Source organism: Tenrec ecaudatus, chromosome 17 (assembly GCF_050624435.1).
Source record: "Tenrec ecaudatus isolate mTenEca1 chromosome 17, mTenEca1.hap1, whole genome shotgun sequence".
NCBI lineage: Eukaryota > Metazoa > Chordata > Mammalia > Afrosoricida > Tenrecidae > Tenrec > Tenrec ecaudatus.
Genome location: NC_134546.1, coordinates 50324605 through 50339361, shown reverse-complemented (window position 1 = coordinate 50339361; position 14757 = coordinate 50324605). Strand labels below are relative to the sequence as shown.

Below are 14757 nucleotides of genomic sequence, written 5' to 3'. Positions count from 1 at the left end.
TCCACGTTGAATGTCCCACGGGATGGGACAGTGGTCGGTGTGAGATAAGAAAATATTAATAATTTATAACCTATCAAGGGTTGGGGGTAGGGACAGAAAGAGGAGCTGATACCAAGGGCTCAATAGAAAGGAATTGTCTAGAAAAGAATGATGGCAACATATGTACAGACATGCCTGATACAATTGCTGTATGGGTTGTAATAAGAATTATAAGAGCCCTTAATAAAATGATTTTAAAAAGAATATACAATATAAAGTGTAAATTTATGCTTTCTTCTGCTTTAGGTATAAAAGGGACCCCAATCTCAAATATAAAGAGAGCCTTTACTAAGTTTGAAGAGTGACAAAGAAAGACAGACGCATCATCTGGTTAAGGAAGGCCATTAGCACAAGGTCAAAATGGTGTCCAAGGGTTCTGTCAGGACAGTAGTGAAACACGTCATGGAAAAAAGGGAACTGTCACAAAGTCATGATTGGTGGTGGCTCGATACATCACAGTTACAGGTGGGACATCCGAAGTAGGAATGGGACCACTGTGGGGACACATACATTGTCAGATAGGAGAGCTAACAGGATTAGTCCAAGGTCTTCTGACTGAAGCAATGAGAGCTTGACTGAATGGCAACACTCCTGACTCTGCGACCCCTGGACTGTCCCCCGCATGGTGTCTTCCACCAAGAACACACCCAGGCAAGTCCTTCAGAGAAGCTGCCCCTCCCTGGGCTGGCTGGAGAAGGTTAGAGGGAATCTATTCTCCAATATACTCCGCTAGAGGTCACGTCATCTATATCCTTGGTTAGTGATCAGAAGGAATTCAATGAAAGCCTAATCTATGTGGGGGCTTTCTGCAAATAGGGGTGCTCAGAATTAAGCTCTAATACACTTCTAAGAGCTTTATAGTTTTCACTTACGTTTAAGTGTTTCAGTTAAAAATGGGGTTCATAAAAGTCTTTATTTTTGTAAAGTAAACTAATAGGCAAAACATACAGCACACTACAGCTTGAAAGCCCAGGTCATAGACCACACCAGAAGTGGTCACAGATTTCTCAACGTCACTTCGATAAAGAAGTCACGGTAGAACCAATGTTGTGTTCTGAGGCTTCCTGTCGAAATGTGTCCCATGTAGCAATATCCGTATACACGTACTTCCTCACCTGTCCACTCACAGCTCTTCATCCCCAACACTTAACTCTGACGGAAGTAAACACTAATTGAAGTTCAAGGTGGAATCATGAAGGACCTGTTGCAGCAAGGGAAACAGAAAGGCTGAACCCCACCCTGTCTCCAACAGACAGAAAACATAGATGGAAAAGTGGCTGTCTCTCCGATATGATCTGAGTAGTATGTCGGAGCTTCCTATACCAGAAATCTCTCCCTGCTGACTTGCCCACTGCCCTAATTCCCATCCTTCAGACCCAGCCCTCAGAGGTAAAACACGAATCAACTGGAGTCTCCTGTGATACGGCACAGAACCGAGAGGGAGCTTTTCTGCTTTCTTGATTCAATCCATCAACAACTGCTTAGGAAAGGCAATGCAGGTGCCACGGGGTGGGGATTGTGTTGTGAGAGGAAAAGGAAGGAGAAGAGGCTGGGACAAGGTACAAGGCACCCACAATGGACCACGGAGTCTAATGAAAGACACGCTTTCCTAATTTGTGGCATTTTTTCCTCATGAAGTTTAACAATGGCTCAGCAGTGGAATCCCTGTCTCTTTTCAAGCAGAGTATCTAGTGTGTCATCGGCGTGTATTTTTGATCATCGGGTTGCCATACCAGTGCCTACAAATAGCAAGCCAGGGAGTGAAGGCCACGGAGCAGCGTAAAAGACCATTCCTGGAAGATCTGCAGCAGGTTGGAGACCCTGGGCTAGCAAGAAGGCCTGGGACCAAGAGAGAAGTGGGTAGCAGCCCTCAGCCACAAGGCAGCCAATTCTAGGGACATAGGAAATGACTGTATGCCTTGGAACAGGAGAAATGCCACCATCTGGTCAACATCCCCTTAATTCATCTTCTGTGGCCTATAGTTTGCTTCCCCCCTTTTGCTGGACTTGTAGACTGAGCCAAGAAAGGAAGACACAACTTTTATTGAGAGGCCATATACAACATTTAATCATTAAAATGGTAAAACTATACAAAGTTACATTATTCACAACATCCGCAACTCGAAAGTCAAGTTACATCATCAAGTTGTTTGTTTGGAAATGTTGGCAGCAGTTCTTGCTAAAGTCAGGAAAATTAGGCGATTTCATAATAGAGAGTGTGCTTTTGGGTCAATAGTATTGCTTCAGGACCAATAAAGTTTCACAGATCCTGCCTGTAACTTCCAGAAAAGTCAGCCAGCCCGATTTAGGTTCAAACTTCTTTAGAAAGCCATTTTCCTAGAAGAGAACAAATTTAACATCAGTGCAGGCTAAGTTTGCTGGAATAAAAAGCAAATGAACCTTCATTTCACTAATGCAATGGGTTAACCTTTTCTGTACTTTCACTGAGTTTAGTCTATCGATCTTCATTATTCTTGCACAGAGGTTAAAGCATTCAGCTGCTAACCAACAGGCCCAAGGGTCCTTGGGCGAAAGAGGTAGCAGGCTGCTTCTATAAAGATGTACAGATGTGGCCGTTTCTCTCTGTCTGTCCTATGGGGCCACTGTGAGTTCAACTTGACTCTATAACAATGGGTTGGCATCTCCCTTGAGAGCAACACTGTGCAATGGAACTAGAATATCAACTACATCATGTAAAAATTTTAATTTTTTATAACCACGTATTGAAAACTAACAGGCAAAGTTATTTTCAAATATATTTAACTTACATATCCAAAATATTATTGTTTAAACATGTACTAAATATTTTAAAATTTTAATGAGATATTTGCACTCTTTATCATACCAAATGTTCAAAATCCCTTGTGTGTTTTTGCACTTCTAACATATCTCAATTCCAGCCAGCCACATTCCATTGTTCAATCATCACATGAGACTAGTTGCCACTGTATCACACAACTCTGGAAGACAGTCTCTCTCTTCTTTCCTTTCTCGTTTGTTCTCAAGTGTCCGTTGGGAGGTGCTGTCAAGTCAGTTCTGACTCACAGCGACCCCGCTGGTCCCCCGCCATCCTCACAGCTACTGCAGCTGTCTAGCACTGAGATATAAACTAAGGTTTATGAACTTCACTAAACTGAAATGTATGAGCACTCACAATAAATCCACATTAAATAATGCTTTGGCGTTGCAAATAGCTTAACTACGATGACTACGGTCCATTCTCTTTTTGATGAGACAGGGTTTGTTGGGGGGGAGGGGGAATGGGATTGTCCTTATGAAAAGTGCATTTATCATTTTAAATTCCAGAATGTGATTATCGAAAAGTATCTCTGAGGTCATCTGACCTATTTCCCTCTCTTATTTTCACAAAAGAGAAAAATGAGGCCTAGAAAAACTTGTGGGAATGTATGTATATATGAATATATAAGTTGCTAAGGTTACCCAGCTTCTCAGTGCCTGCACCTGAGTGGGAGCAGAAACATGGTCCTTTCCACTTCATTACATCTACTACAAATTTCCAATCAACTACTGAAAGGAGTGAAAATTATTTTTTAAAAGATCATTTTATTGGGGGCTCACATACAGCACTTATAACAATTCATATACATCAATTGTATCAAGCATATATGTACATTTGTTGCCATCATCATTTTCAAAACATTTCTATTTGAGCCCTTGGTATCGGCTCATCTTTTTTCCCTTTCCTCTCCCTCCACCCAACCTTGTGACCCCTTGATAAATTATAAATTATTATTATTTTCATAGCTTACACCAACCACTGCCTCCCTTCAGCCATGTTTCTGTTGTTTGTGTCCCTCGGGGGAAAATAGCTTTTTAAATGTACATCTAAGAGATGGGGGCTGGCAAGTCACAGATGCTGGGGTTCCAAAGATGCCTGCAAGAACCTCATAGCCCGGCATGAAAATTCTAGAAAGTCAACGGAATTGATGACTTTGCTGTTTGGAAAAGACTGGGGAGCTCCTTGGTGACTTGGAATCCTCTTCTAGAGCATCACCAGCAAAGCAGATGAACGCCAGTCATGGGCTTTTCCACTTGAAAGCTGGCCTGAGGAAGGCAGCCGCTGCCTCTGTTCTGCGTAGGTCACGCGCTTTGTCCGTGATGGGAGACATATGTCTCCGTGCTCTAAAAGACCCTCTCTTCCTCCTCTTCCCCTCACTCACGCATTTCCCACCAATTGTTCGCTTGCATCCATTTCGTTGTTCATTTTCAGAAACCCCTTATCCCAGTATGCTCAGACACTCTAAACATGATTTAAAAGAGAGTCAAGGAACATATTGACAAATTCAATGGTATGAAGATTAGACCAGAGAAGGAAAATATTTACATTTGCCACAAGAAGCGTTCATTCAAGAGAAAAAGAACAATCTTCAAGCCTAAACATTTGAGAAAGCAGAATCTAGTAGCGATAAATAGAGGGTGTGGTGCCGCAGTGGTTACAGCACGCATCTGTTAACCCCTGCCACTCTGTGGAAGAAAGATATAGCCATTGGCTTCCACATAGATGTGCACTGTACAGCCTTAGGAAACCCTGCCGAGCAGTTCTACGCTGTCTTCTAAGGCATGGAATTGATTTCACAGCTCTGGGTTTTATTGGAGAGCCAGAACAAATTCCACATTACTAGCAGCCAGAGAAATTCATATTTTAATACAGTCTTGTTTCTGCAACCAATTAAATTCACCTTACATTTTTGAGCCTTTCGATGATGTTTCATAATTCCCATGCCAGCATGAGGCTGTTGTGACCTTATTATCCTGAGACAATCTTTTTGGAAAGACCAGTGTATTTTAATACATATGGAAAAGCATAATTGTGCTCATATTTTATGAACCAGTAATTCCATTGTTAAAGATTTATCGAGAGATACTTTTCTAAAGCAGAGGGGAAACCCATGTTCAGTATTGGTTCTAAGTGGGGAAAACTGAAAACCACCTGAATGCTTGACAATTTTAAATTGGTTGATTAAGCTATGATGCAGCAAATTGGTGAAATATACACTATAGCCACTAGACATGTTAACATGCAGTATGCATGGCAGTGTTGAAAATATTTATAATGTAACATGAAAATACTGTCATGCACACCTTAATTGTAAATTACATATTCTATGCATAGGTGGATTTGTTAAGGTGGGGAAACAGTTTTTTATTTCTTTTCAAAAACATCCCCTTGAATGACGCTATTTGTGTCTAAAAACTACTATATGGAAATAATAAACAAATAGTGATTTGGTATATTGCTAATAATATTGTCGATCAGAACCAGACCTAACTACTTTAGGATCAGCAGTACTTTGTCAAAGTCAGTATCATGGATTGAATTCTGTCTCCCCAAACTATATATCAACTTAGCTGGGCCATGATTTTCAGTCATTTGGCAGTTGCATAAATGATGTGATTTGGCAAGTTATATACTGATTGACACGGTATCTGCAACAATGGGTCCAAACATAAGAACAATTGTGAGGAGGGTGCAGTACTGGGTGGTGTTTCTGTTGTACCCGGAGGGAGGGGTGTGTGTGTGTGAGGAGGGGGCGAGATGGCATCGAGAGCAACGACAACGACAACAGCAACTCCACGTGATCAGTCCATTGTAAGGGGATTAGGGTGACATGCAACAGCCTTAATCCGTTTCCAGACCTGATTCCTAGAGTGTGGCTGGCATCACCTTTATCTTGACAGAAGACTGAACAAAGGACAGAGAAGTAGGCAAAGAGGAGGGAATTTCTACCACCAAGAAGCACAAACAGGGAGCGGAGTGCATCCTTTAAAGGATCCCTGTGCTGGGAAACAATTAGACCCCGGAAGGGTTGGTCACTAGGACTTTCCCCTGGAGTCGGCAGTCCCCTTTGCTTGTCGTTGGCACCCCGACTTCAGACTTCGAGTCTCCTAAACTGTGAAAATAAACTTCTGTTTACTGAAATCACCCACTTGTGGTATTTCTGGTATAGTAGCACTAGATAACTAAGATAGTCAATTGCCTGGGTTTCAAGAAAATCTAAAGCATAAAATTATATATTGTTTCAGAATTTTTAAAGGATTTTTATCTCCAAACTCCAGGATGTTATTTTTACCTTTCTAGAGAGAACTCACTCGACTATTCATTCAATAAATAGTTACTGATCACTGACCCCTGCCAAGTACTGTTTTAAGCAAGAGGCTCACACTGTCTCCATGCCCCCACACCATTTCTTGTCAGAGAAGAGACGCAGATAAGCAAATATATGAGTAATGTACTTTCTGAGCATGTTAACTATTAAGAAGAAGATATAGTAGAGTGATAGGTAATATTTTCATTGGGGGTAATCAAGACAGACTTCTCTAAAAGGTAATCTTGGAGCACAGACTACAGAGAAAAGAGAAAGAAGGGAGATTGTTCCAGGCAGAGATAGAAGGTCCTGAAGTTGGAATGCAGCCAGAAAGTCTAACGCTATGAGACCATGTAAGAGATTTGCAGAAAATGAGACCAAAGACCAGAATGTGTAAGACTTTGAGTGGGATGGTGAGATTTTTTTCATTTTTGTCACCGGAGTGAAGTTGTCTTGGAGAGTCTTGATTAGGCCAACACGTTATCTCTCTCAAGCTTCTAAAAGATCACTCTGGCTGCTTTGTGGAAAATAAACCACATCGGAGCAAATCTAGAAGCAGGGAGAATAGCTGGAGGCTATGAATGTTATCCAGGAAAGGCGGGAGATTGCCAGAAGGCACTGAGTATGTGGTGTTCAGAGCAACCCCATAGTCTAGGGTGCAGCTGCTCCTGTGGGTTTCTGAGACTGGGAACTGCTAATTTTGAGGTTAGCAGCCCCAAAAGGAATCCACTTTGCCAGCAAGCCCCCTTAGATTAGAAGCCTAGCACTGATTTTTTTTTCAAGTACTCCTAGGAAGTTGAATTATGGCTCATGTGTCTTTGTTAAATATTTTTAAATCTCAAGTTAAATTCAAAAGAAATAAGAAGAATCTGCCTCCAAACTATTTCATTAAAGATTATATGAGCTTACTTGAGATTGTATCACCTCATTGCTAGATCTTAACATCTTTTGGAAAGGCTTTTACCAAACTCATTGGAGCCCAGGTAGCATAGTGTTTATGCATTGGGCTACTAACTACAAGGTCAGCAGTTTGAAACCACCAGCCTCTGCGACGGAGAAAGGTAAGGCTTTCTACTCCCATAGAGAGTTCCAGTCTCAGAAACTCAGAGGACAGTTCTACCCCATATTCTGGGGTTGCTATGAGGTGGAAATGGTGCAATAGCAGCAAGTTTGGTTTGAATGAGTTTTTTCAAATTCAGTATTTATGTAATTATCTGCATGTCTCTGTATGTCCATTTGTTTGGTCTCAAATTGACTAGAACATTATTTAGAACAAGAGGATCCTTTAATTAAAAAAATTCCTAGGCTTCAGAAAGCACCAACTCTGTATATTCATACTCTCAAAGGGGATTTCTTTTAGGATTAGAATAGTTTTCAAGTTTGTATACTTAAATGTCTTGGAATTTCCCAAATAACCCTCATACTTATATAGTATTTATCAGACAGTTTAAAAGACTTTTTTAATGAGAATTCTCTCTAATTCTTTAACTACCCTTCTGAACTAGGTATCCATTATGTATATATGTATGTGTGTGTATATATATATAAATGTGCATGCATCTGTGTGTGTGTGTGTGTGTGTGTACACATATGCGTGTCTGGAGAGAGAGAGAGATTCCTTCATGACCCCATAGGTCCTGGTTCCAGTAGACCTGTTCCGTAGGGTTTCTGAGGCGGTAAATCTTTCTAGGAGCAGCTCGTCCTTAGAGAGGCGGGTGGGTTGAATCCCCTCCCTTGTGGGGAGCAGGGCCACTAGACTCCCATGTTACCGATGAGGAAATGAGTCTCAGGGTGCGAAAAGAAGGGAAGTGAAGAAACCTGTCCAAATGACACCTGATGTAAGCCCCAGAGGCAGGAAATGAACACACAGGTCCGTCTGGTTCTGAGACATACTGAGAGTTAAAATTTTAATTAAATGGCATTCTCTGGATGTAGACAAAATGGACTTCTCGTCTTTCGAGATAGCCATGCCTTTGTAATTTGGAGTCCATGTCAAGTAAATATGGGTGACTATAGGATTATTAGTTCAAAGATGAGGCGTTCTGCTCCGATGAAGATTTATAGCCTTGGAAACCCAAAGGGGAAGTTCTTCCCAGTCCGAGAGAGTTGCTTATTATGGGTCGGAATCGACTCGATGGCAGTGAATTGCAATAGAGAAGAGAAAGAATACTGGAGGTTCCGTGACAAAGCACCTACTCAGTAGTTGGCCACTCACGTGGTAGCTAACTTCGTAAAGTTGGACAGCCTTACGGAGCAGCTCTGCGCTGTCCCACGGGGGTCACTATGAGGTGAAGCCAACATGATGACAGCAGGTAACAGGTAATGGGAAACATAGCAGATGTGTACTCAACGATCAGCAGGGTTTCTGTTGTTGCTATTTCAAAAGAGCAGAAAGACAGAAGGTGGTGTTTGTGTCTTGATAAAGCCTTGACTGGCCTCTTCTACTCTTTCCTCCTTCCACTAGCCCTCTGGACTAGCCACTCTGCTAGCACAGGCACGTGGCTGTGCCATTTCCCCATGAAATGAATCACTCCTATGAACGGAGTAGTCACCATCTCTATAAAAAGATCTAAAAGTCCCATGACCCTGTATACTGGGTCCAAAAGCACTGCCCGCAATGAACAGAATCAATGTCACATATGAGCTGAAAAAGGATTATTCCGGTTGCTTTGAAATGACATCTTAAAGAGTGTCTCATGCATACCTACAGCTAAGATATGCAGGTATAAAAGTGAAGAGTTTAAAACCCACATATTAAGAAGAAAGGGAACAAATCCATAGCAGGATATTGTGAAGACAGAGTAATAGAGTGCATGTCCACACGTGTGCACCTGTAATCAGGATAGGTTCCTTCTGACACACACCTGTAGCACCTCCTAAAAGATGAATGCACATCAAGAAGGTCTCAGAAACTATTTCATATCCTCCAGTGCAGCCTTCAGTATGGATCACAATTCCATGTAAAGACAACCCAAATCCTCACAACTGGGCCAATAGATCATATCATGTTAAATGGAGAAAAGACTGAAATTGTCAAGGATTTCATGTCACTCAGATTCACAAGCACTGCTCATGGAAGCAGCAGACAAGAAATCAAAAGGTACATTGCCTTGGGCAAACCTGATGCCCCAGTCTTCTTCCAAGTGTTGAAGAGCAAGAATGTCCTTTGGAAAACTGAGGTATGCCTGGCCCAAGCGATGGTATTTTTCATTGTTCCATATCCATGTGAGTGCTGGACGTTAAGGGTGAACTTTTAAATAACATCTATTCATCCCCTGATTGCTTCAAGCTCTATGGTAGGCACTGAGACTACAGTCCAAACCCATCCAAGGCTTGCAAACTGATTCTCTACAGGTTCGTCTATGCACCAAGTGCTACAGAAGTTCCGCCTTCACCTGAAACCTAGCCAATGTGGTGCAGATTTCCATCGGCCCAACTAGAAAAAAGCATGACCGAACATCACACATCTTCATCCAGCCGCAAGTCAGGCTGGGCTTCAGGAAGCCTAGGACGCTTGAGAAAGGAGACCCGTTGCATCAGGCCTTCAACTCTGTAGGAAGACTTTAGACACAAATGCAAAGGACATCCAGTAAAAACTCGGGCACTTAGATTAAGCCAAATTGTTATAATGACGAGAAAAGACAGCTATGGTTTTAAAAGACAACGAGAAGATGACTGCAACCTATATAAACATTACCAGTAACTAGAACATTCTTTTAAAAACCTACAAATCCATAAGAAAAAAGACAAAATAACAGGAAAGTGGGCAAAAGACAGAAACGAGCAATTCTCTTAAGAACTACAAATGGGCAGTAAACACGTGAGACAATGCTAAGAAAAGATGCTTCCTCTCAGGAGTCACCCAAGAAACATGAATTAAAACAGCAAAATAGACCAGATACGTTTGTTTAATGCAAGATTTTAGGAAGTTTTGAAAGACTGGTGTTGCCTCCTATGAGTTGCACTGGGCAGGATTGGGTCAATGGTAGAATTTTTGTCTTCCGGGCAGGAGACTACATTGACTTCCTGCTCCGTGTACCTTGTGCTTAGCCACCATCTGGCTGTTATTATGTATTGCTACAATGCTCAACAGATTTCAGCAGAACTTCGACTAAGTTGAACTAGGAAGAAAGTCCCAGTGAGCTACTTCCAAAAATCAGCTAATAAAAATGAGGATCACAATGCTTCAGTTTGCAGCCGTCGTGGGGATGGTATACTCTGTTCCATTATGCATGGGTTGCGGTGAGTTGTGGGCCCACTCAATGGCTCCTAACAACCATATGAGTTGGGAAGGCAGGGGGTGATGTGGGTATTATGAGAATCTACGGAGGAAAGGGTAACTTGAAAGAGCCCAAACAAAACAAAACCTGTTTCAGTGCAGTCTGTCCAGACTCATGTGGTCACCTGCCATGTTACAGAGTGTAACTTCTCCATAGGCTTTTCATCATTGCAATCTGTTCAGAAGCAGATCACCAGGCCTTTCCTCCGGGGGGGGGGGGGCTGGGTGGGTTCGAACTGCCAATCTTTATGTTGGCAGTCAAGGACAAACTACGACACTCGGGGACATAGTGGAGAACAAAGCTCTAGGAAAGCAAATGTTTAATGTACATACACTGTGTCCCAGCAATTCTATATTCAACTATCTGCTGTATATAACACACACGTGTTCCAGCAAAGCATATACAGAAATATTCCACAAAGTATTCTTTATGGTGCTAAACTGGAAATCAACTACAAAACTCACTACCATCAAGTCTGTTCTGACCCACAGTGACCCTATAGGACAGGGTAGAACGAACTACCCCTGTCGGTTTCCAAGACTGTGACTCTTGACGGGAGTAGAAAGCATCTTCCTTCTCCTGTAGAACAGCTGGTGCTTTGGAACTGCTGACCTTGTAATTGGCAGGGCAACATATAGCCCACGATACCCAACACATATCCAGGGTTCCTTGAAAATAAATCCCCATGATCCAGAAAAGGCCAGATACTCAACGGCCTTTACATATAACAAAATATCTTCTAGAGTTTTTCAAAATATTGGCTTTTACCCATTTGAAAAGTGGGTAAAGGAAATAAAGCAAGTTGCAGAATAAGTATCGTGGTGACTTAAGGAGCCCTGGTGGCGTAGTGATTACCTGTTAGGCCGCTGAAGGTAAGATCAGCCGTTGGAAACCGCCAGCCCTCGGAGGGAGAAAGACAGGGCTTTCTGCTTTTGTAAAGAGTTACACTCTTGGAAACGCACAGGGACCATGCCACCCTGTCCTACAAGGTCATTATGAATCAGTATTGACTCAGGGGAAGTGAGTGTGGTTTATTATTTATACAAAAATATATTTTGAAAGTACTCTAGCTGATATGGATATATATATATATATATATATATATATATATATATATATATATATATACAATAGGCATGCTTTGTAGGTGTAAAGAAAATTCAACAGGTGTATTTGTAGTATTAGAGGTTAGACAGAGATCCCACAAGAATATTAGGGCTCTTTTATGAGGTCTTAACTTGTTTTTAAGGCAAATGTATTTGTGCTTAAAAATATTTTTTTAATTAAGAATTCAATGTATTGGAACAAAAAGGAAAACATATACCTGAAGAAGCGTCCTTACCAACTTACCAACATGAGTTCCAATATAAGGCCTCATATGGTCTTGGCTTTTTGAGGAACTCAGTAATAGAAACTGATAACAAAGCAAAGTTGTATTAGACAATTCTTGAATTAAGATTTTTGCTGGGAGGTTTCTGTTATTAACTTGCTGCATGGTAAAATGTATTATTTTTTAACCAATACGTTTAAACAGCCTAGACTTTGTTATATTAGAAAGAACAGAGGAGAAAACTGCAGAGGGGGGCGGGAGGGTCTATTCGTAATAACTAATTTGCAAAACTTTACACTGACATTTTGCAACGTAAAAATAAATCCTAAAATATAAATGCATCTAACATCAACTCTTTCTGTATCGATCCTACATTGTCTTAACAGTCTTAACATGAAGTCTCCATCCAGTTGACCCCAACTCGTGACAACCAGATATTTGTCAGGGTATAACTGTGCTCTAATGGGATTTCAAAGGCCTTGCTCCTGAGATGACTCTGGGTGGATTCAAACCTCTAATCTTCAGGCTAGCAGCTCAACACATAAACTTGAGGCACCACTGAGGAGCTCCTGGGCAAACCTTGGCAAATACTAGGACTTAGAATAGAATGAGCTGCACTATTCTTAAAATGCACTAGAAAGGTATCTTATTAACTCTTCACTTCACTGGTGGGATTACTCTGTAACTATTAGGAATAAAAAAAAATGAAAGGCAACTTTTTTCCACTACAAAATTTTGGGATTCCTTGAAATGAAAATGAAACGGAAAGCAATTTCTTAGTTAAGAAGAAAATAGAATTGCTGGGCAAATTTTTTTTTGCGTAGTAAGGAAACTCTCCATTCCTATTTCCAGAGTAAAGAAAAATAAAAGATAATTTCATCTCACATACCCAGCCTCCATTTTGTCTTATCCATTCTGCTGTATTATTCATTATGAACTCGGCAACAAAATAAGAAATCTTCTTGTAAGTCTCCACAGCCGGAGCAATTCGCTCTGTGAGCAGCTTCTTGATGAGAACCCCTCCGAATGCAAATATCGTCACAATCCTGCCCCAATTAATGATGCCGTCCTCAAACTCCTTTTCCATCACTTGATTGAAGACAGTTCTGGCAGTGTCTACGGAGACAACACCTAAGTGGTCCAAGCATGGTTTCAAGTCCTTTTCCACTTGCTTTTGCACCGAGAACGCAACGTCCTGTAACACTCTAGACGTTTTGCTGGGGCAGCCTTCGGGTTGAGGTATCTGCAGGACATGTTTCAGATAGTCCTGGGCCAGCTTGTAAATGTAACTAAACTCACAGTCTGTCATCCTCAGCGTGGTTTGAACAAAGTCCTGAGCTGCTTCACCTGGACGCTTTTGAGGCAATTTAAAGGCAAGGCTCACAGATCTTGGCAGTAAGCGATGACACATACCGGTATCTGGAATTTCTGTTTGCATCACATTGCGCTATTCTTCCTCCTAAACGCTCATAGCGTGGGTTGTGTGAAAGAGAAAGTTTAAAAGGCAAAAGAGGAAAATGTTTAGAGAGAGGCCACTTCCTCATTCTCTGCGTTTTATTCAGCATGAGAATGTTAAATGCAGCCAGCCCCATGACTTAAAGTATCGTCGAAAACGACTGCCCGCATGGCTGGCAGAGACTGGGAAATCTTGACAATGTTACCCTGGGGCTTTCGACCTTGAGACAGTGTCATTCCGGAAGGGAAGAAGAAAATATCTCCCTTTGGTTTTCGTCTTTTTTGGGGTGGGGGTTAGTGGGGGGGATCATCTCTTGTCTTAATGATGTAGTACTGTTACAGCAAAAATTCCATTGAGGAGTGGCCTTGACAGACAGATTTCTGTCCTCCTGTTTAGCAGGCTCGAAGTACACTTTTGAGGCTACAGTTTGGGGCTACTGACTTGGGGGAGCACCCTTGTCTCTTCAACTCTGCTTCCTGGTTCCCTGGAGTCTTCCTCGCGTGGGGCCACCGACTTGAAACCCTCCTGCCTCTGCTCCTGGCCTTCTTTACATTCTAGGAGCCCTGGTAGTGCCAACTCCCATACAGAGCTACCATCTCAGAAAACGCAGACGTTCTACTGTGTCCTGTAGGACCACTGAGTTGGAATTGACTCAGCAGTGAGTTTGGGGGTTTGAGGAGAGGGTATATCTCCAAATTGAATGGGTCAAGTGACAGTTCTAATAACATGACACTAATCCTGCCTTGTTAATGTGACAAAACAACCCATTCTCACATAGGACTGTAACCCCAGGCACTGTTGTTGATGTTAGGGACTATCAAGTCGGCTCCCTAAGTGCCACAGGACAAAACACCCCCCACCCCACCCTCACAACCCTTCCTGTGTTTGAACTCCTTGTGGCAAGAGGAGATGGCGAGTCCACACGTGCAGTGAGGGATGCAGACCAGAGGTGAAGCCTTGGGAGCGGCAGGATATCTGGAAGGAGGATCTCAACAGCCTGGGACAATTTCACCTGAAACCTGCAGCCATCAGACTCCTGGGCTGACTCTTATTGCAAAGTCATCAATCCCCAAATGCTTTTTGCTGGTCGTTCCATGCTTACTCCATGTCCATGCTCAGGCAAGGCCCAGTCGTGAGGAGAGCATGACCAGGTTTACAACTGGGGCTGAGAAATAGGACCAGACCTGGGACTGGTCTATTCACAACCCAGAGAAGCAGACGAGCCAAGGACCCCACACCTGATTTTTTAAAAAAAATACCCAGTTCATTTAGCGGCAACTCACTAGCGCCCCACCTGATGCATTCGGGGTTTTCCTTTCCTTTCTAAATAAACTCTGCTTTCTGCTGGCCCTTGTGGTCAGGGAGTCCATCCTTTAGTTCTTGAGACCAAGAGCCCCTAAGCATGCTTCCCATCAGGGCCCAGGAGGGAAGTCCACCTGGGTGCACAGACCAGGCCCAGCCACACGACATCACCCAGGTGTACTTACATTCAGCCAATGAGGTTGGCCAAGTCAGCCACACGAGGGCCAAATCTCTTTGACTCCT

The 14757-nt window shown here is 42.4% G+C and overlaps 1 protein-coding gene across 1 annotated transcript; it reads right to left on the bottom strand.

Annotated features, from left to right (window-relative positions):
* Positions 1-2145: 2145 nt before the first annotated feature.
* On the bottom strand, positions 2146-13235 carry BCL2A1 (BCL2 related protein A1). The gene is made up of 2 exons (XM_075535665.1): positions 12646-13235; positions 2146-2376 (listed from the first exon to the last, which is right to left on the bottom strand). The coding sequence occupies exons 1-2, from the start codon at positions 13192-13194 to the stop codon at positions 2269-2271; spliced, it is 657 nt and encodes a 218-aa protein (XP_075391780.1). The 5' UTR covers positions 13195-13235; the 3' UTR covers positions 2146-2268.
* Positions 13236-14757: the final 1522 nt, after the last annotated feature.